This window comes from Lactuca serriola, chromosome 7 (genome assembly GCF_051521515.1).
Source record: "Lactuca serriola cultivar US96UC23 chromosome 7, Lser_US96UC23_V15, whole genome shotgun sequence".
NCBI lineage: Eukaryota > Viridiplantae > Streptophyta > Magnoliopsida > Asterales > Asteraceae > Lactuca > Lactuca serriola.
Window position 1 is genome coordinate 144,553,315 of NC_136414.1, and position 20,777 is coordinate 144,574,091.

The 20,777-nt window shown below is 33.5% G+C and overlaps 1 protein-coding gene, 1 long non-coding RNA gene and 1 other non-coding gene across 5 annotated transcripts; all 3 read right to left on the reverse strand.

The window, feature by feature from the left end:
- Nucleotides 1–553: 553 nt before the first annotated feature.
- LOC145065205 (small nucleolar RNA R71) lies at nt 554–660 on the reverse strand. The gene has a single exon (XR_013688351.1). It is a non-coding gene; the product is annotated as a small nucleolar RNA R71 (small nucleolar RNA).
- A 10,030-nt stretch (nt 661–10,690) lies between these two features.
- LOC145060944 (uncharacterized) lies at nt 10,691–12,620 on the reverse strand. The gene is made up of 4 exons (XM_079008278.1): nt 12,423–12,620; nt 11,453–11,588; nt 11,146–11,370; nt 10,691–11,064 (listed from the first exon to the last, which is right to left on the reverse strand). The coding sequence occupies exons 1-4, from the start codon at nt 12,617–12,619 to the stop codon at nt 10,849–10,851; spliced, it is 774 nt and encodes a 257-aa protein (XP_078864404.1). The 5' UTR covers nt 12,620; the 3' UTR covers nt 10,691–10,848.
- A 1,409-nt stretch (nt 12,621–14,029) lies between these two features.
- LOC145064805 (uncharacterized) lies at nt 14,030–20,708 on the reverse strand. Of its 3 annotated transcripts, none has more exons than XR_013688092.1 (6): nt 20,088–20,708; nt 19,221–19,299; nt 19,040–19,119; nt 18,864–18,940; nt 18,023–18,172; nt 14,030–14,234 (listed from the first exon to the last, which is right to left on the reverse strand). It is a non-coding gene; the product is annotated as an uncharacterized LOC145064805 (long non-coding RNA). The 3 variants fall into 3 exon arrangements; XR_013688091.1 differs by lacking the exon at nt 14,030–14,234 and adding exons at nt 14,252–17,426; nt 17,538–17,621 and having other exon boundaries at nt 19,040–19,299; XR_013688090.1 differs by having other exon boundaries at nt 19,040–19,299.
- Between the last annotated feature and the right edge of the window lie 69 nt (nt 20,709–20,777).

Below are 20,777 nucleotides of genomic sequence, written 5' to 3' on the forward strand. Positions count from 1 at the left end.
CGAAAATTACAGCAATAACTGGAACAACCAAAATTTCTACAATGGTAGCAACAATGGCTACAATGATGGGTTCGGGAATCAAGGCTTTGGGATTGAATACCGAAGGAATTCAAATGGTGGATTCAAAAATGAAAATGGAGGGTACTACAATGAAGGTAACCAATTCTCTCATCTTTATTTTCTGTAACCTAATCGACAATACGTCGTGTCTCATTTTCAGTCGAGAGAGTATGATGATACTTCACCTATACTCTTCGCGGAAGGAAATAAACACCATGTGAAAGTAACACCACAACTAATAAGTGTTTTACCCGTCTTTAGAGGTCATAAAAATGATGATCCATACAATCACCTCTATGATTTCCTTGCAATTTCTAACACGAATACTCCACGAGGAACTAATAGAGATCCCTTTAGACTCCACTCATTTATGTTCATTTTAAAATAAAAATCTAAGTATTGGTTTACCGCTCTTACTCCCCAGAGTATTACTACTTGGGAGCAATTAAAAACTAAATTTTTGCAAGAGTTTTACCCTGCTAGTAAAACAATGGAAATAAGGAAAGCGATACAAGATTTTTCACAAAAACCCAATGAAGAATATCATAACGCATTTGAACGCCTCAAGGAATTGTTGCGTTCATGCCCCCATCATGAATTTCCTCGTTGGCAACTTGTATGTTTCTTTTATGATGGAGTCGACAATACAAACCAAACTATGATAAATGCCTCGTCCGGCAGCACTATTATGATACAAGATAGTGAAGACGTTTAGCAATTCTTGGAGCAGTTGAGTCATGGTGCAAAAACCAGTTACTCAGCTAAGAAACGGGACACCCCGGTTTCATCAGCTGCTTCAGTTGGACTAGACAAAAACGGGAAAAATGAATTCAAATCTAATATTAGTTCTTTAAATAAAAATTTTGACTTACTACTCTCTATTCTAGGCAAGGATAAAGGTGTGTTTGTTTTGCAGGGACAAAAAATATGTGTAAGTTGTGGAGATTCAGGACACATCATCGATGAGTGCATGAGAAGTCAAGAGAGAATCAATCAAGTGCACGACTATGGTCAATTCCAAAATAGTCAGCGATCATTCAATCGAAACTACAACCAAGGCAGGAACTACAACAACAATGAGAATTTCAACAACAACAACCGTCAAGGGAATTACCAAAACCAAAATCTGCCAAAACTGTTCCAACAGTCCAACTTCAACCAAGTTGGAACATCAAAGAAGGATGAAATTGATAGTAACAAGTTGGAAAAAATCTTGGAGGTCATAACCCAACCATATCAGAAAGTCGACACTAACTCCAAGTCCATAACTGCTATCGAGAAGCAGATTGCTCAACTTGCAGAGCAAATTGGGAAAATAGAAGATGGTAAGTTACAAGAACCACAACAGTCAACCCATCCTACACTCAAATACCCGGAAAAGAGCATCAAGTGAGCGAGGTAATCACCTTGCGTAATCAGAAAAAAGGTTGACAACAAGGTAAGTGCTCATCCCGTAGATAATGATAGTGACACTGAAGTCATTTTTGATGAAAAAGAAGAGTTGGATAAAAGTTTCAAATATGAAAAGCAAAACATAGCTAAGGGTAAATATGACTCTAAAGTTAGGGAGCATGGTATGGAGGTTAATATCGTACCATACCCTTCAGCTTTAGAGAAACTGACATCCTTCCCTTTTGGGAAGCGAGGGCCGAAAATGGAAGACATGTGGGATCTATTTAAAGATGTGCCTTCATATGCAAAAAAAAAATTGAAGGATTTGTGTGTTCAAAAACTCAAACTCCAAGCACACCTCCCTAAAAAGGTTAATTTAACCGAGCATGCGAGTTCTATAATATCAAATAAACTTCCACCCAAGCTTAAGGATCCCGGGGCACCTTTAATTTCTGTTACCTTAGGTAACATTAATATCAAAAAGGCGCTAGTTGATCTTGGAGCTAGTACTAATATACTTCCGGGAAATTTTTTTGATCAACACGACTTAGGGACTTTGGAACAAATTAATATCATTTTTACGATTGGACGATAAGCCAAAAAAATTCCCCGGGTATATCATTTAATGTCATAATTAAAGTGGAATATTTCTATTGTCCAGTAGATTTTCTTATGCTTGACACCGAAAGCACCTATAAAGAAATTCAGCCTTTTATTATTTTGGGTCGCCCGTTTTTTGCAACAATAAATGCACAAGTTAATTGTAAAATGGATTCCATGGAGGAAACTGATGGTGTTTTCCAAGTACAAGGGGGAAATTGGATGGACCATAGCAGACTTGAAGGGAATTGGTCCAGCCACATGTATGCGTCGAATTATCACTAAAGCTCGAGTAAAACCATCCCGAGATGCACAACGAAGGCTCAACCCAAATCTGCGGGCTTGGATGGGGAGAACAGATATATAGATGGAGGGTGTCGACACGACACTAGTTAATCTTACTAAGAAGATGCGACATGTTGTTATTATAGTTGATAACACTTATAGTGTTGCTACTCGTCAGTTGTACCAGCACGAGTACTATACATATGCGACCTACAGACGAAATCGTGTACAACATGACCTGATGGACATTGATCTACCACAATGATCTCGAGCACCAGCATCGGTTTTCTACCGATCTGGGGACCCGAGTGACTATCAATCACCATCGGAGTACGAGCACTATCATCCACCACTAGCTACAGTAGACACCGTTCGATTTGATGATTTAGTTGGGTCGATCTTTGGGTATCCTCCACCATACCCATGATATCTGCCACAGCCACCTCTACAGTAAACCTTAGTGAGATCCTCTTTTGAATTTTTTGTTTTTATGGTTGTGATAATTTTCTATTATTTTTCCTTTTATCTTTTTATTTGGGATGAATGTACTGTTATCTTAAACTCATATATTGGTATTGTTCTCTCATGGTTTGGTTCTATGAAATTTGTGATGAGTTAGTAGCTTTTCTATGTCTTGAATGTAACTCATCAAGATGGAAAATGATTGGAGTTTCATACATCGAGTCATATATATATATATATATATATATATATATATATATATATATATATATATATATATAATGTTGATTTTGTGGGATGCTATAACAACCCGTTATTTCAAGTCAATGTAAGTCATACTTGTTCAAATAGAAGTCTAAACTACAACTGGGTACAAGTGAATTAACACCATAACATTGATACAATAAGAACTTTGAATGCCATGATAGCATGTTTATATAAGTTATTGTATGAGCATACTTTAAAAATCATACTTATATAAGTTATATATACTTATATTGAAAACCATGCATATATATGTTTATATAGGTTGATATGTTTATATATACTAAATACCATGTTGAAATAGGAGAATATGAGACAACATATGTAAAAAGGTTAAGTTAAAATCCAAATTAAACACCTTACATATGAGATTTCGGTTTTGGGAATCTAGGATCAATGGTGTTTTCGGTTTTAAGCATCCAGGAACAAGGGTGTTTTCGGTTTTGAGCATCATGGAGCAAGTTGTGTTTTCGATTTTGGTTCTTCCACTAAGACCGAAATCATTCAATTGTGGGGCGTCCAAGGTGATTTTGGTCATGCTAGGACCGAAATCAACCTTATCTTGGCCGAAATCCCCCTTAATATCTAGATATTTTACTTAATTTAACTTCCCAATGTGATAATTCCATTTACCAACGTAAACATCACCTCAACCACCGATCTTTCCCTTCCTATGTAAGATACAAAATGGGATCATTTAACACTTATAGTGAACGAAATCTTCCACAATTTCTCTCAAATATCAAACCTCTTTTCTCTCAAATTCACTTTCATATATTCCCAGTGATCAAGATCTTCCATATTTGATTGTAAGTTCTCTGCATATTATTTAGTGTTTTATGAAACACTTGTGTTATTAGAACACCAAATTCACACACTATTATGTGTTAAATATTATTAGGATACGTTTATTTACACGTGTTTTAACCCGAGGATCATCGCAACCCTATCATACCCAACCAAGAACACACACCCGAGGTGAGTTCATATCCCTACGTTTTCACAATATTTCATTGTTTTAGGGGGGGGGATACAAGCAAAACTCAAGAAATCTTGTGTTAATATTTAAATTATTTCAAATAGTACCAATCGTTGTCGTTACTAAAAATATATACTTACATACATATAAATTATATAATTAAGATTCAACATGCTTAGAATGATGATTTTGCTTTATTTCTTGTTCCCTATTTGGTTGTAGGCTTATGGTATAATCATTTATTCGACTGTCTTTTTAATTGTAATTATATAAGTATTATATTATATTATGGTATAATCATTTATTCGACTGTCTTTTTAATTGTAATTATATAAGTATTATATTATATTATATTATATTATATTATATTATATATATATATATATATATATATATATATACTAGGCGAATGCCCTCGCGTTGCGTGGGATATAAAAAAATATTTTATATTAAAAATAACTAAATCATTGTTATTAACAATTAAATAATAATTTCATAAAAAATATAAAAAATGATTTTTAGTATTGTTATTATATTAACTATATTATAAGTGATAAAGTTGGAACTTGAAGTTGTTTTGCATATACATAGTTATATGATTAAAATAGAAAAAAAATTTAAAAATAAATAAATCATTATTGTTATCTATTAAATAATAATTTCATATTAAATTAAAACGTTTATATTAAATATTACCATTATGTAGAAAATACGATAACAGAGACATCTTTTTATCTATCTTAAATTTTATCATTGTGTACAACATATGATAATAGAGCCAACTTTTTATCTTAAATAGTAAAAAAAAAAATGTTTTGTATCATAAATATTACCATAATTATGTAGAACATATGATAATAGTGACGTCTTTTATAAGGTTAAAACTTTAAATTGTATTACATACAGGGTTGTAAAACTTGGCTAACACAATCAAATAATCGGCATGTTACTTAAACTAGGCCTCCAATGGAAGTGAGTTTGCCTAAATCAGCCAGAAGACACTCGGATCCTTATTAAACTCGATCCAAATCTAAAAGATACGATCCAAAATCATTTTTGAAATTCTGAAATTTAATTGGTCACTTGTCGACAAAGACATTCTCACCAAAGAATACACTCAAGGTCCTACAAAGTTAGATGCAAGGAAGATCTTATGGCTTAGTCCCTTTAAAATATTTCACAATCTTTCCTATTTATAAAGAAAAATACATTCTCTTATTTACTCTCACAATCAATGTGGTATGAAGACATTTTAATTAAACTCATTTCTTTATTTGCCAATAACTTCATTTTGTTAAATAAAATATTAAATAATAAAAATAAAACGTTATCCAGAAAATTTATTGTTCAATAGTTCCATTTTTCAGTAATCTCGTAAGTTGCTATAAAAAATCAAGTTTTTATTGAATAACTTTTTGTTAAATCCTAAAATCATAAATTCAGTTAGGTATTTAATATAGAAAGTTTGTGTATATGTATTTTCATGATTCAAAATGTCATTGTAAAATGAATTCATTTATAAAATATAATCGAGTATATATTTCGTGCTTTGGAATCAAAGTGATTTTTCAAACAATTATAATTTTATGTTTAGGTAGATTTTTTTATATTTATATAACATTATGTAACTTATAATATTATTATAAACAATTTGAATAATCATGTGAGTTTCAAATGTATGTGTTGAAAGGAAAATGTTTCATTTATCGGTCCAAATTGATCAAACTCAGACCGATTCAGCTTAATATATCAAACCACATAACATTTTTTCTATTGAAACCCGGTTTGTATATATTTTGTGTTTTTGAATCAAATTTATTTTTCAAACAATTATAATTATGTTTAGGTAACTTATTTATAATATTATTAGAAAAAATTTGAAAAATCATTGGAGTTTCAAATGTATGTGCTGAAAGGAAAATGATTCCTTTATTGGTCCAAATTGATCAAACTCAGACTGATTCAACTCAATATACCAAACTACATAACGGTTTTTCAACGGAAACTTTGTTTGAACCTAAAAAAAATCTTGTTCAAAACCATTTTCGGGATTCTAAAACTTAAATGGACAGTTGCCAATAAAGACAATCTCACCAAAGAATACACTGAACATCCTAAAAAGGTAGGCATAAGGAAGTTCTCATGGTTTGGTCCCATTGAAACAATTCACAACCTTTCCTATTTATAGAAGAGGAAACGTTCTCTTGTTTACTCTCATCATCGATGTGGGATGAAGACATTGTAATAGAAACACGTTTTCTTGTTAATAAAACATTATTCAACTTATTTAGTAAAACACCCTTTCTCTTGTTTACCCTTTCTTTATTGTTCAATAGTTCCATTTTTCTATAATCTCGTAAGTTGCTATCCAAAAAAGTAAGTTCTTGTTAAATAACTTTTTGTTTAATTCTAAAATCATAAATTCAGTTAGGTACTTAATATAGAAAGCTTGTTTATATGTATTTTCAAGATTCAAAATTTCATTATAAAAAAATTCATTTATAAAATATAATCGGCGTATATATTTCGTGCTTTTGATCAAATCGAATTTTCAAACAATTATAATTTTATTTTTAGGTAGGTGTTTTTTTATATTTATATAACATTGTGTAACTTTTTTAAAATATCATTGGAAACAATTTGAAAAATCATGAGAGTTTCAAATGTATGTAGTGAAAGGAAAATGCTTCTTTTATGGTCAAAATAGATCAAACTCGGACCGATTCAACTAAATATACCAAACTACATTATTTTTTTTCTAGTGAAGCCCGGTTTGTATATATTTCGTGCTTTTGAATCAAAGTGATTTTTCAAACTGTTATAATTTTAGGTTTAGGTAGATGTTTTTTTATATTTATATAAAATTATGTAACTTATTTATAATATTATTAAAAATAATTTGAAAAATCATGGGAGTTTCAAATATTTGTTGTGAAAGGAAAATGATTCCTTTATCGGTCCAAATTGATCCAGCTCCGGTTCAACTCAATATACCCAACTACATAATTTTTTTCTAACTGAAACACGATTTAAACCTGAAAAAATTCGGTTCAAAACCATTTTTGGAATTCTAAAAGTTAACTGGACACTTGCCAATATAGACAATCTCACCAAATAATACCTTCAAAATCCTACAAAGGTAGGCATGAGGAAGTTCTCATGGTTTGGTCCCTTTGAAACATTTCACAACCTTTCCTATTTATAGAAGTGGAAACAATCTCTTGTTTACTCTCACCATCGATGTGGGATGAAGACATTGTAATAAAACATCATTTCTTGTTTATAGAAAATTATTTAACTTATTTATAATATTATTGTAAAGAAATTGAAAAGTCATGGGAGTTTCAAATGAATGTGGTGAAAGAAAATTGAAAAAGGGGGTTTCAAATGCATGATATTTAAGAAAAAAATGCTAGTTTTATAAGTATGTATGATATACGTATAAAACTATTTGAACATGTTAAACAAAAACAATATTTTTGCAATCTATTTTACTACCATTTGGACATAAATGTTAAATTTCATGAAATATATTTATCAAGGGTTTACGGCATCAAACTTTCAAAGTCATTAATAATACAAAGGTTTTCATTTCAATAGAACACACACTATAAACTATAATAGGTATAGTTTATGGAACATACATATCATTTTACCGAGTTCGAGATGCAATACGGAAAACAAACATATAAACTATAATAAATATAGTTTTTGAGATATACATACAGTTATTTATTACAAAAAGGACTTTTCATTATTCTACATGTAACCTTCAATATAGCTTTGTGAGACACATTTCAAGTACTTATCTAAGTACTAACGAAAGCCCTGAAATTATAACCAGAGTCTCATGGAGGGGGAGCGTAACACTTGTGTATAGATCTATACGAGACTAACAAGCCCATGCCTTATATGTTAGCTACAGTTAGGCCGGCAGGCCTAGGGTGACAAATGTCGTACCGATTCTGACGCCTGAAGAACGTCGTATTTAGGTCATCTTAGGTCATCAAGCATGATTATAATAACTCACAATTGGGTATTGAACAATACGATTAGTGTACGAATAAGTAAACAACTTCACATAGTTTTATTATATAATAAAGCTACAATATAGTATTTTACAGTACAGTTGGTGGATCCAGGCACATACAATCACAAAATTTCATACAAGTACAACCACAGTATACTAATTTCTTAATACAGAGAAACTTACATTTCAGGGAACATTTATTTTATGCTTTTATGTGGATTAAAACAACATCATACTATTTCAGAGTACAACAACATTTACACGTTTTGGTCTTAGGGTATTAAGACTACAACACATTTACAATAGAAAATATAGGATTTTCTGGAAGAACATACTTACATTTTCAAGGAACAAAAGACAGATTTCAATTACAAACATGTTTATGAACTTACCAACTGAATTGTTGACACTCTTTTCAAAACTACTTGTATTCTTAGGAAATCAGTAAACAGGTACTCACGGTTTTGAGAAGACAGGGCTTTGTAGTGTCACGTCTTTTAGTTTTTGCTATACATTTTGGTGTCAAGTATACATTGATTTGAACACAAATGTAAAACTGTACATTATTAATATCATGGTTATTGTACTTTGATTACTATTATGCAATTGTTGTGATATTGTACATGACGTCATTCGCCCCCGAACGTTTTCGCCGTTCCGGTTTAGGGGTGTGACAGATGCTAAGCCGTTTTGGAAATTTTATATATATTTAAAAACTGTTATATGAAATACCTAGGTCTATCAAATTGGGCCGTCGTGTCGTGTTTTTGTCTGACACGACAATTTTTTTTGTAACACGAACACGACACGACACGATGTCGTGTTTTTTTTTTAACTAACACGAAAACGAACCAATTAAAAAACGACAACATGACACGACACGACAAAGATAATATTACATAACTATTGTTTTATTTAATTCATATTTAATCATATAACACGATAAACACGAAAAACACGATAAACACATGCTCAATCGTGTCAATTTCGTGTGGATTTGTAAACACGACCACGACACGACACGACATCGTGTTTTTTATACTTAACACGAATACGACACGAAAACAAATTCGAATTTTGATTTTGTCCCGATATCGTTTCGTGTCGTGTATTTTTGTCGTGCCATGTCATAAATTGACACCCCTAGAAATACCCAAGTTTGAAAAATGAAGGTTTTTTGCTCAAGCATACGATTTTTCAATTGAGGACCCAACGAAACAATATGTACCATCATGCTTTGAGTACTTGGTCTTACTTATTCTTGCACCTTTAGGGTTAGGATGGGGCTATTATTGTTTTCACAAAACCAAAAAGCATCAAAGACATTGAAGAACTTCCAAATATCTATATTCAAGCTCAAGTCAAATTTAGTCCATGCAACAAAGGTTTGTATTTTTGGCAGATTTAGTCCCTGCAACAAAGGTCATACATTTTGATCAATTTAGTCCCTACAACAAAGGTTTTATATTTTGGTAGATTTAGTCCTTATAATTTTTTAATTTATAGAAATGGTCCGTGTAATTTTTTTTAAAAAACAGTCAATATGTGTAAGATTTCTTATTTTGACAGATTTAGTCCTTATAATTTTTTAATTTATAGAAATGGTCCGTGTAATTTTTTTTCAAAAACAGCCAATATGTGTAAGATTTTTTATTTTGGCAAATTTGACCCCTATACAAAACTACTTATATCATTTTTTTGTAGTGTTTTGTTTGTGTAGATAAATTTTTTCTTTCGGTTTCGATTTTTATAGGTAAAATGATCAATTTATAGATTTTTGGATTTAACATGATAGAATCAAAAGGCTCAAGTCCCTTTTTGTAATTTTCTCATTTCTTAATGTTTTTTGGTAAACTCTTTCTTCAAGTTTTAGTTATGTAGGAAGGTAATGCATGTTACCCTTCCAACTTCCAACATGGATATAGTATGTCTCTTAAGAATGTTATATAAAAATATGTTTGCATTATTAACATTTTAGAAACGCCATGACATTGACAAATTTCAATCAAGTTTCCATAAATTTTGCTCAACTTATTCGAACTCGCGTCAATAGCGTGGGGGCTTTTTACTAGTTTCTATAAATAACGAAGAGTTCTTGTTCAAGAACCATTATATGCATACGTCAAAGCTTTTGTCGAGGAACTATTTATGACAATAATTTAAAGTTGTACATGGACTAATATCATAAAAAAAATCAAAGAATCTTACCTCGGTTAAAAAATAAAATAAAATAAAATAAAAGATTGTAATCGGTTTCTAACTTCAAAAACCGAAAATTGCGGTTTTTGGTCTAGTTTCAGCCAAAAATCTCAACGTGTTCACCGATATTGAAAGTCAACTAATTATTCACATCACTCAACTTTTCCATTAAACTATATATACTAATGCATCTATAACAAGTATCGTAGAAATATTATATTATTATGTATTAATTTTTTATAAGAACAATTCATCCCAAAGATGAAGAATGTTGTATTCTGGATCTAACTTCATTTTAAAATATCTTATCACCAATATATCATTATAGATTATGGACAAAAGTGATATCGGGTCCATATATCAAAGATTTCACATTCTTGTTTACATAAAAATATGAAAATGAACTTTTAGCCACCAACTTATTGACACAAAACCTTGAGAATCAATAGAACAATATACAAATGTAAGATTTGAATTCAACATAACTAAAAGAAAAAAAAAACAACATAAATTTTCCTCTTCTCAAAACCTAAAAATCACCTCAAATTTGTAACTAAAAACTATCTCAAAACCAAAGCTAATCTTTATAACACTTTAACAAACTCCTTTCAAAGGCTCCACATAGTTTATCTTTGCATGGTTGACACATGAAGCCACTTGCATCTTCCATAGTTTCCGTATCAACCGGCTCACATATGAACTCTTTGTTGCACCATGTACAATGTGTTTTGAACCTTTCATTGATGATTTCAACCTCTTCTTGTTCTTCATTGCCAAGATCCATGTCAGCATGCTGATGTGGACCCATTCATGCCCATCAAAACATTCATATTAGTTGGAACAACAACAACAACAACAACAAAAATTAACTTACTTTTTCAAAAGCACGGGTCCCACTTGGAAGATCAAATCTTCGAGTGGTTTCCTTGTGAAAAGTCGCCAGGTGTCGCTCCAACTCACGCATATCTTGAAACACTATTCCACAAGGAGAGCATTCAATAAGAGTTGAAACTTTAACATCATAGAGTTCACCGGTTGTTGACCAGTCAACATCTTCCTCAACCTCAACAACAGATGAATCTTCAACTCCATTCACCTCCTATACATTCAAAAACCATATTATTTTAATTTTTTCAGAAAGATGATTTCAATAACAGTGATTTGAGGTATTTTGTACTTACAAATGTGGGAACTGTATGACAACCGTTTTCTGTTTCCCTCATTTGCCCTTCTTCAGAATGAGCATCTGTTATTAGGGATTGATTTTTCAGATATATTGCAGCATCCTTGCATGACTTAAAATGTTCCCCTGAGGGGCTGAAGATATTAAGGAAACAGCATCATTAGGGATAATTATGAGGGGATTCTTCAAGAACACGTAAATGTATAGATGGAAATAATCGAATTACTCTAATTATGTTACTTGAGTTTGGACAAAAATGAAGTCTTTTTAAGGAAAAACCATATGCTAGGGTTTGAAAACACAGTCAGTAAACAAACTCTCAAAGTTTGACTAATTATGATCAAGAAACGAATTGAAACCCTAAAATCCAGATATTGTGTATAAGCATTCATGACATTCAAGATTCAAATGAGCATCTAATAGAGATGGATGTGACTTGTGAGCCAGTTCAAAAGATTAAAAATGCCATGAATGTTATGAGAGATTGAGAACAGAGCACTTGCCCTATGTTTCTTCTGATGACATGAAGGAACCAGGTATCAACAATGTGGATCTTTATAGGAACTGAGTAATATCGCTTTAGAAGGAAATAATCAAACTTTTAACTTGAAACTAGGTTGAAAATTGCGTTCGTATGAACAGAAATGAAACCTAGAGATAAACTGTTATTCGCAATTGTATACCTCTTATGAACAAAAACCATTTCTGATTCAATGTAATCTAACTTGAATCGGAAGTCAAAATAGAGGACGAATCGACTAAGAATCTACGAGTTACAGAACCAGCGAAAAATCCGTACAGTTGGTGTTTTTTACTGATTCTGTGTTCAAAGAACACGTACATTTGTTCAATGGAAACAGAGAAATAATCCATCTGGATTTTAAACCTAACTAAAAATTGCATATAAGTTGATCCGAAATTTCGAATCGAAAGACAATGTGAGAAGAGGGGAGAGTGATGATCACAACCTGACATAACTCCGGCAGTAAATAGAGTGCAGTCCAGCGCGGCGGCGTAAAGCGAGCTCGATTTTCCAGTCAATTGGCAGAGCTTTCACGAATTCGGCGGCGTCCACCACCTTCCTCCGCTCACTGCGACCACACCACTCTCCTTGTAAACTCTCCATAAACCCTATCAGCTGTGCCCTCGACATACGTTCCGTCATACTCGCCAATTCGCTCTCATACGCGCCGTCCGCTACACGCGCCAGAAAGTTTAAGTCAACCTCCTCCCCTTTCACAAAAATTACACTTAGCCCCTCCAACTCCTTTTTAGTCTCATCCATCGCCCCATATTTTACCTTTACCTCCATCATATGACTTTTAACCTCATGTTTGGCAATCAACATCTCTCTATTATAATCATCTTCCCCCTCGCCCTCAAAAATGAATTCAAATTTGTTTCGGGTAGCAGGAAGTCTATGACTTGAGCGAGGGCGACGAGGAAAGGAAAGTGTTTGGGCTTCAAGCAAGTTAGGGTTAGTGGTTGGTGTAGTGGACTTTTGGGCAAATGTAACTTCTATGAGACTATTGTAATCGGGGTTATTGTTGTCAAAAGTAGTAGACCAGGTAGAGGAAGGGAGGTGGTGATTAGAAATTGGTACATTAGCCATTTGCAGTGAATTATGGATAATTTCAACTTTCTTATGACTTTGTTGGTAGATGGTGCTTCTTATGGGTTTGTTGTTAGATGGTGTAGGATTTTTGAGAGGTAGTTCTTATAGGGTCTAAAAGAAAGTATACATGAAATAAATGCATTTTTGAAATAGTTGACTTTTTTTATGAAATAATGATAATAATAAATGTCATAAAAAGGATATTTCCTTTGTGAACTAAGCATTAATTTTTTTTTTGTTGCAAACAACATATGATTCTTATAGAAAATGCAACTTATAATTTTTTTAAAATTTTTTATTTGACAAATAAATATTCATTTTGGAGTTGAAATCTACTCTAATAAATGAAAGTTTTTTTTGTCACTTGTCACACTCTCATTTAATTTGTCAAATGTCATTTTGTGGTTATTTTGAATTAGTTTTTTTCCACATGTCATTTTATAAGTTTTTGCATTTTTTTTAATTCCAGATATATAATATTTTAATGTAATAATTGTAATAAATGTAGTAATAAATGTATATCAATGTTATTAATGAACTTACATTTTAATTTCAAAATTCTCAAAATTAAAGTTTATTAGTTTCTTTTGTTTATTTTTTTAAAGTTAAAAGATAAAAAGCATTTCCATTATAACAGTTCATTATTTTTTTATTTTCTTATAAATTCAAAGTTCTCAAATATTTTGACATTTATATTTAATTTTTGTTTTTAAATCAATGCATGTAATACATGGGTCTCACAACTAGTACCTAATAAATGAATGTTTTTTGTCACATGTCAGCACCTAATTTAATATGTCACATGACATTTTTATAATTTTTTTCAATTTCATTTAAGTCCACTTGACAAATTGAGGTTTTTTTGGATTTGTTATTAAATTATAAAAAAATATAATAAAGATAATAAAGAAACTTAAATGTCTATAAATTTTCTATAACATCCCAAAAATACAGGCCAAAAAATTCGTTTTAATTAAGTTATTACATAAAACCATTAGTATAAAAACATTCATAATAATATCTCATGTTAAGACCAAAGTGTCAATAACCAAAACATAGTATCATAAAACCATATCAGAGTGTAATCCCCAAAGATCTTGTGTGCGGAAAACATGGTGTGGTGCATTACGATCAAGCCGGCTCCTTTCCTTTGAAAACGAAGTACCTGAAACCAAAACTGAAAACCATAAGCACAAAACTTAGTGAGTTCCCCCATCATACCACATAGCATACATACTGTCGGGCAATTCTGGGGTGCCCGCCCTACCCGGTCCGACTGTTCTGGGGTGCCGACCTACCCATGTCAAGCTATTCTAGGTGCTGACATACCCGTGTCAAGCCATTCTGGGGTGCTGACATACCCATGTCAATCCATTATGGGGTGCTGACCTACCTGTCAGTCCTGACAACCGAACTTTGGATATTTCACCCATACTACTACCACATATTATCATATCACATATCATAATCTTTCTAGTATAGCTAGGTACTAAACTACCCCTTCGGCCATATCGACCGGTAACCGGGGACTATTCCCCCTACTGTCACTATCACATAACATCATTACACATAAAACATATCAGGTAGTAGCAAACCTAGATGATTATCACAAAGACAATCATCTATCATACAACTACTAGTGGGTCGGCATTGTGGCCTTAGACCCACTTCTATTGGAAGGTAATTCACCTCACACTGCTGAAGTCCCGAAGACATAACCCCCAACTGTTGGATGACAGATTCCCGAATTGTCAATATCAAAACATCACCCAATTAATAATTAGGTTCCAACACATAACAATAAATACATACTTGGGGGTAAATACTACTTTACCCTAACTTAGCTTTATTCAAGCCCAAGGCCCAATCCAAAGGCCTCACAGTTAACTATGAGTCAAAGTCCAACACACGGCCTAATTTTTCAAATTGGGCCCAAACCTTTATAAGGTCTTACCATAAGGACCAACCATTTAGTCCAGTCCAACATTCAACATTCTAATGGCCCAATATCACATAATCATAAAGGCCCAAACTATGGCCCATCTATGGCCCAATTTTCCAAATTGGGCCCAACTCCTTGCGTGGGCCTTACCCCAAAGCCCATTAATTATTCTAATCAATTTGCTTGATCTTGGATGGCCCATTAATAATCCAATCATCAAGACCCAATAAAAGGCCCAACAATAAACCCAAGTGAAATTAAGGTTTTCACATAAAATGACGTTTAGGGTTAAGTGTTTCACTTAACCCATTAAGGACTTAATCTATTAAGTCCATCATTCTTCTAAATAAGTCATATGGTGTAATTAGGCTTAATCACACAATTCCATTCTAATGGACCAAAAGTGGGTCCCAATAAGTCCAAGCCTATAAATCTAATATTAGGGTTTTCTAAACCCTAATTAGGGTTTCCAACCCCATCTTAGCCCAATACACCCAATTGATATGTCTTTTGATCAATTAAGGTTTCACTAGGCCCATTAGTCATCCGTTTGGGCTTTAGGTCCATTAAGCTTCATTGGGCCCATTAGGGTTTATTAAGCCCATTAGTCCTCATTGGGCCTATTAAGGTTTATTAGTCACTTTGTCTAAACATCCAAACGAGTCAAAACACCATCAAAGCACACCGCCACCCGACACGGCGGTCAGTGGCGGCAGCCACCACCCCGAGGTGGTGGTTTTCAATTTCTTTTATTATTCCATTTTTGAATTACATTTTACAACTCAAAATAAACACACCAAAAAAGGGAAATAAACATACACACAACCACTTGTGGCGGCCGGCAACAGATGGTGGCAGCCACCACCTCACGGTGGTGGTGGTGGCCTTTCTCACAATTTCCTACCAAATATGATCACACACAATAACCAGAACACACACACACATGTGTTTTTTTGCTTGGAAAGATGACCCAACACCCACCTGTGTTAGGTGGCGACGGCAGCAGCACCTTAGCGGAAGCAGCGACATTGACAGCAACGGCGGTAGGCAACATTTCGCGATGACAACCATGAGTTTGGGATGGCAGCCACCACCTCGCGGTGGTGGCGGTGACTTCATTGGTTCTCAGTCAAGCAGTCACGCTCTAGTGACAGAAAACCCCACGAACCGACAACACTTGTCTTCAAAGGAGTCATGGCAGTGGTTCTAGTGGTCGGCTGGCAATGAAACAGTAGCGGTGAGCGCCCTCACCGGCTGATGGGATGGTCGTGGCTCTAGAGAGTCGTGAACGGCGGCAGAAAGCTGAGGCTCTATGATGGTGGCTGGAGAATCACGTATCGGCGACACAAAAGGTGGAAGATGAGAGCTCAACATGGTGGTCGAGCTCCACTCTGAACGACAGTCGGCAAGCAACAGTCCTTGTAACCTTGCTCGTCGCATCTTTCCCGACTACGACGTCGGATCCGGGGCTTCTCAGCTTCGTCGGCAGAGGATGAAGCGGTGGTGATTGAACCTGACCAGATAGCAGCGGTCGGAAGTAGAAGATGGATAGGGTGGCACTTAAGGCTGTGTTTGATAAGTGTTTGACCGAGTCAAGTCAGAGTGGGTTAGTAGATAAAAACTTGATGAGTGAGAAAGGCATATGCCGTTTCCAAAATTACCCTTGTGACCTAACGTTCCCATTCTTTCTTCTCTTCCAGCAGCGCCTCCATTCTTTCTTCTTCTTTCGGTGCCTCCTTCATTCTTTCTTTCTTCTTCTTTCAGCGTCGGCAGAAACCTCTTCCTCTCCCACCGATTGAATCGTCCTTCATCTTCTCTCGTCAGGTAAGCTTCTACATTTTTCCTCCTTCTAATCACTTCCTTTGTTCTTTCTTCTTATTTGCTGAAACAATTGTTGTTATGTTGTTGTTATGTTGTTATAATCTTGGTTTATAACTGAATATTGTTGTTATGTTGCTATGATGTTGTTGTTTGCTGTTTTGTTGTTGTTTAAAGTTCTGATTTTTATTGTTATGTTCCAATTCAATTCCGATTTTTGATGTTATGTTCTTGCTTGCTGTTTGATTTTTTAACATTTATGTTTTGTTTATGAGATGAAGAACCCACAAATTGATGAAGAAAATCTGGATGTGGGTATACTTAATTGAGACCGATTAGATAATTTGAGAGGTGAATTGAATTGGGGTTTTGATGAAATGAGAAGTTGGAGTCTGAGATTGCTAGGAGTCATGAAGCCATTACTGAAAGTCAAACTCTTAACAAAGAAGATACAATCTTTTTTTTTGGGCCTTTAATGAAATGTGAATATTAGTTTGAGGGTGTGGACATGAATTTGACAATTGGCACAATTGGCACAATTTTATATACCTAATGATTTAGACAAAATTCACCTGCCCCTGCCCCCATCAGCAACCCCTGTAAAATTTATCACCTACATCATGTGTACTCACTAATCTTTCAAGAAATCTGAAAATTTATATGATATGCTCAAAACTCAAAAGCAATATATTTTATTATGTAACATACCTTTTAGAGTTGAGAATCATAATGAGGTCCGTCTTTAATATTTATGAGCAAAGAAATGGTTGAAGAGACATCATATAACATTGACTGTATAACATCAAAACTACATTACTGCAACACAAATGAAGCCACTACTTGAACTTGGTGTTGTAATGATAATGTCTTTCTATTTCTTAAAACTGTATTACTGAAACACAAATGAACTACTTCCACAATACAAATAAAAACAACAATTTTATATTTGAGAAATTAAATATCCTCCTACCTTTTATTCCTACCATCCTCCTACCCACATTAAATGGTGACAAGTGGACTAAAATATTATCAAATTCATTAAATGTGTAATTAAATGTGACACATATCAACATTTAATATGGTAGGAAGATAAAAAGAATAAAAGCCAAGTTGAAATTACTAAACAACCATTTGAAATTCAAAAACCACAAATTCCAAACTGAAAGAAATTCAAAATTAATGAAGGAATTTACCAATAGGGTGTAGTTTTTTTTTTTTTTGAAATCCTCATTGCTAGAGTTGAAGTGTGCTTTCTTCCGGAGCTTTTCCTTCTATTCCCCATTACCATCTAGCATCATCCTATGCCTTCATTCCCTCAATAGTTTCACAGACCGACCACACCTCTACATAAAATTGAAAACAATATAAAACATCATTGTATAATTTGGCATAAACAAATGAAAATTATGTTTATATTTTACAAAGTTGTACTTGAAAACCGATTTTCTTTCTAGAAGGGCAACACCTACAACAAAACTTGAGCATATAATGCTAGATGGAACCAAAATAATTTCAGTGTTGTTACAAAAGATGTGAACATGATAGTTGATTACATGTTGCCAAGTGGCTAGGTTTCTTCGAAGGTCTATTTTAAGGGGTCACTTTTTTTGTTTGCTTTAGACGCAGATAAACTTATTTACAAATTTGTTCAAAATCATTATTTCAAAATATTTGTAATTTACTCTATTATATGAAAGTCAGAACAAAAATGAGAGCTTTTTGCCTAACTTTCAGAAATATGAGATTTAAGTATTACATGTTGCCAAGCGGCTAGGTTTCTTCAAAGGTCTATTTTAAGGGGTCACTTTTTTTGTTTGCTTTAGACGCAGATAAACTTATTTACAAATTTGTTCAAAATCATTATTTCAAAATATTTGTAATTTACTCTATTATATGAAAGTCAGAACAAAAATGAGAGCTTTTTGCCTAACTTTCAGAAATATGAGATTTAAGTATTTAACCGACTTTTTTTTAAAGTAAAATGGTAAATATACCTTAACAAACAACACAATAGCCTCTTTAATTGATTTTTACCTTATTTCCTTTATCGCACCTATGAGCAAATTCCCTAGAAAATAGCCCATATTTACAATGCCCACCTTCTTCTTATCCTATAGATACACACATACATACACCTCTTAAAAAGACCATTCAAGATAGAAATTGAAAAATACAATTATTTTTTGCATTTTATCCCAGTTAACACACACCTACAAGAGTCTTTATATTCCAACTTTCATTCCCACCTTGCATCACTTCTATCTTCTATATTTTCTTGACAAATTCGTTTCTCCATTTAAAAAAAAAAACCATAAACAGTGGGAACCAAAAATGATAAATGATTAAAAAGGTAAACACATAAATACCAAACATGTTAGAACTCGAAATAACCTGGAACCAAGAACAATGATGGTTTTTTTGTTAGGTTTTCTGTGTTGATTGGTCATCAGAGCTTCCTTACTCCACATCTCTGCATTTAGTCTCACAATCATTCTTTACATTTACCTTCACTATTATTAATTAAGAAAAATCTTCCTTTCATACATTTAAATAGGTAGAAGGCTTTCATCTTTTACAAATTATGGGATTTTTCCATAACATAAAACAAAACAGAAAAAGTCTCCTACGGAGAAAATAAATTAAATTAGATCATGAAAAAAAATTTCTAGCCCCATGTGCCCCAATTACAACTATACATTCACAATAGTTTGAAACATTCACTTAATTGACATGTGAAACTTAAAATATCACTAAACATGCACAAAATTAAATAAAAATCTATGAAAATATGCTTACCACTTCACAAAATCACCATCATCTCCTCATTTTAGATTCCATTTCTAATTTACAACCGTTCACAACCACAACTACCCATTTTCAGTTGCTTTTGTCTAGGATCAGAGATAAAAAAAAAAAGATAGGGTAAAGGAGGAAGGGGAGTTCATTCTGTGGATTTAAAATTTGAAATAGAAAAAAAAAGGCAGTGTGAGAGTAGAATCCAGGAAAAAAATATTGGATCCAGTCTTTGGGTGGTGTAAATGTCAAATACCTTTTTAACACAACACACACACATTTGAAGATACATTATAGACCTAGAAGATGAAGATGAGTGAAAAAATAAATATTAACAGATACTATTTCTACTTCTTCTTGGAGAGTGTCTTTCTTAACATTCAAAGCACCACCACATCCATAAGAAGCTATAAAAGAATCAATTTTTTTTTTGAAATAAAAGTGTCTATAGTTCAAAAATGTTACCTGGAAGTTTAAATGAACCCTTATAACAAAGGACCATAGAACGTCGGTGAGAGGTGGGGGTAGGGTCAGATGTGAAGTGTGAGGTCCGGCGGTAGCAAAAAATGGTGATAAAGATAGTAGGAAGTGGAAATGAACCCTTCAACGTCACTGGTGAGATTCTATGCTGGTGTAGACATCACAAATTGTTTGGTGGAGCATGCAGGGATAGAGAGCGGCGATGGTGGTGGGGTTTTTATGTGATGGTGGCGTTAGGCACTATTGGTTCTAGGTTTTTTAGAAGTGCGATGAGTGGATCAGCGGTTGTGAGTGGTGCGATAGTGATGGGAATGTTGAAGGAGGTGGGGATGGTGAACCCTATCAAACAGGTAACGGTGGGGAAGGGGCAAACCAATGGTGATGGCGAAATATTGTCACAAGCGATGCCTATGCCTTCTTAGAAAAAGCGAGTGAAATCAAAATAATATGAGAAGTGAGTGTGGGTGCTTGGGTTTTTAAAGTGATTCTTGAAGAGATTCAATTCAAATAAGGGGTGAACGAAGATTAGGGCGAAGATTGTGGGGTGATGATGGAAACAGGCGAGATAAGGAGAACGTAACATATTTTCAACTTATGAATTTTAACTTGTACATCTGTTTCTGTTTCATTAGTAGGCATAAACAGATTGTATATATTAGATAACGTCTCTTAAAA

Excerpts from the sequence above, each read along its gene's own strand:
- LOC145060944 (XM_079008278.1), bottom strand. The coding sequence starts at position 12,619 with ATGACGGAACGTATGTCGAGGGCACAGCTGATAGGGTTTATGGAGAGT. Across the intron at positions 11,589-12,422 it reads TACTGCCGGAGTTATGTCAG|CCCCTCAGGGGAACATTTTA; the intron begins GTTGTGATCATC and ends TAATATCTTCAG. Across the intron at positions 11,065-11,145 it reads GGACCCGTGCTTTTGAAAAA|CATGCTGACATGGATCTTGG; the intron begins GTAAGTTAATTT and ends GGTCCACATCAG.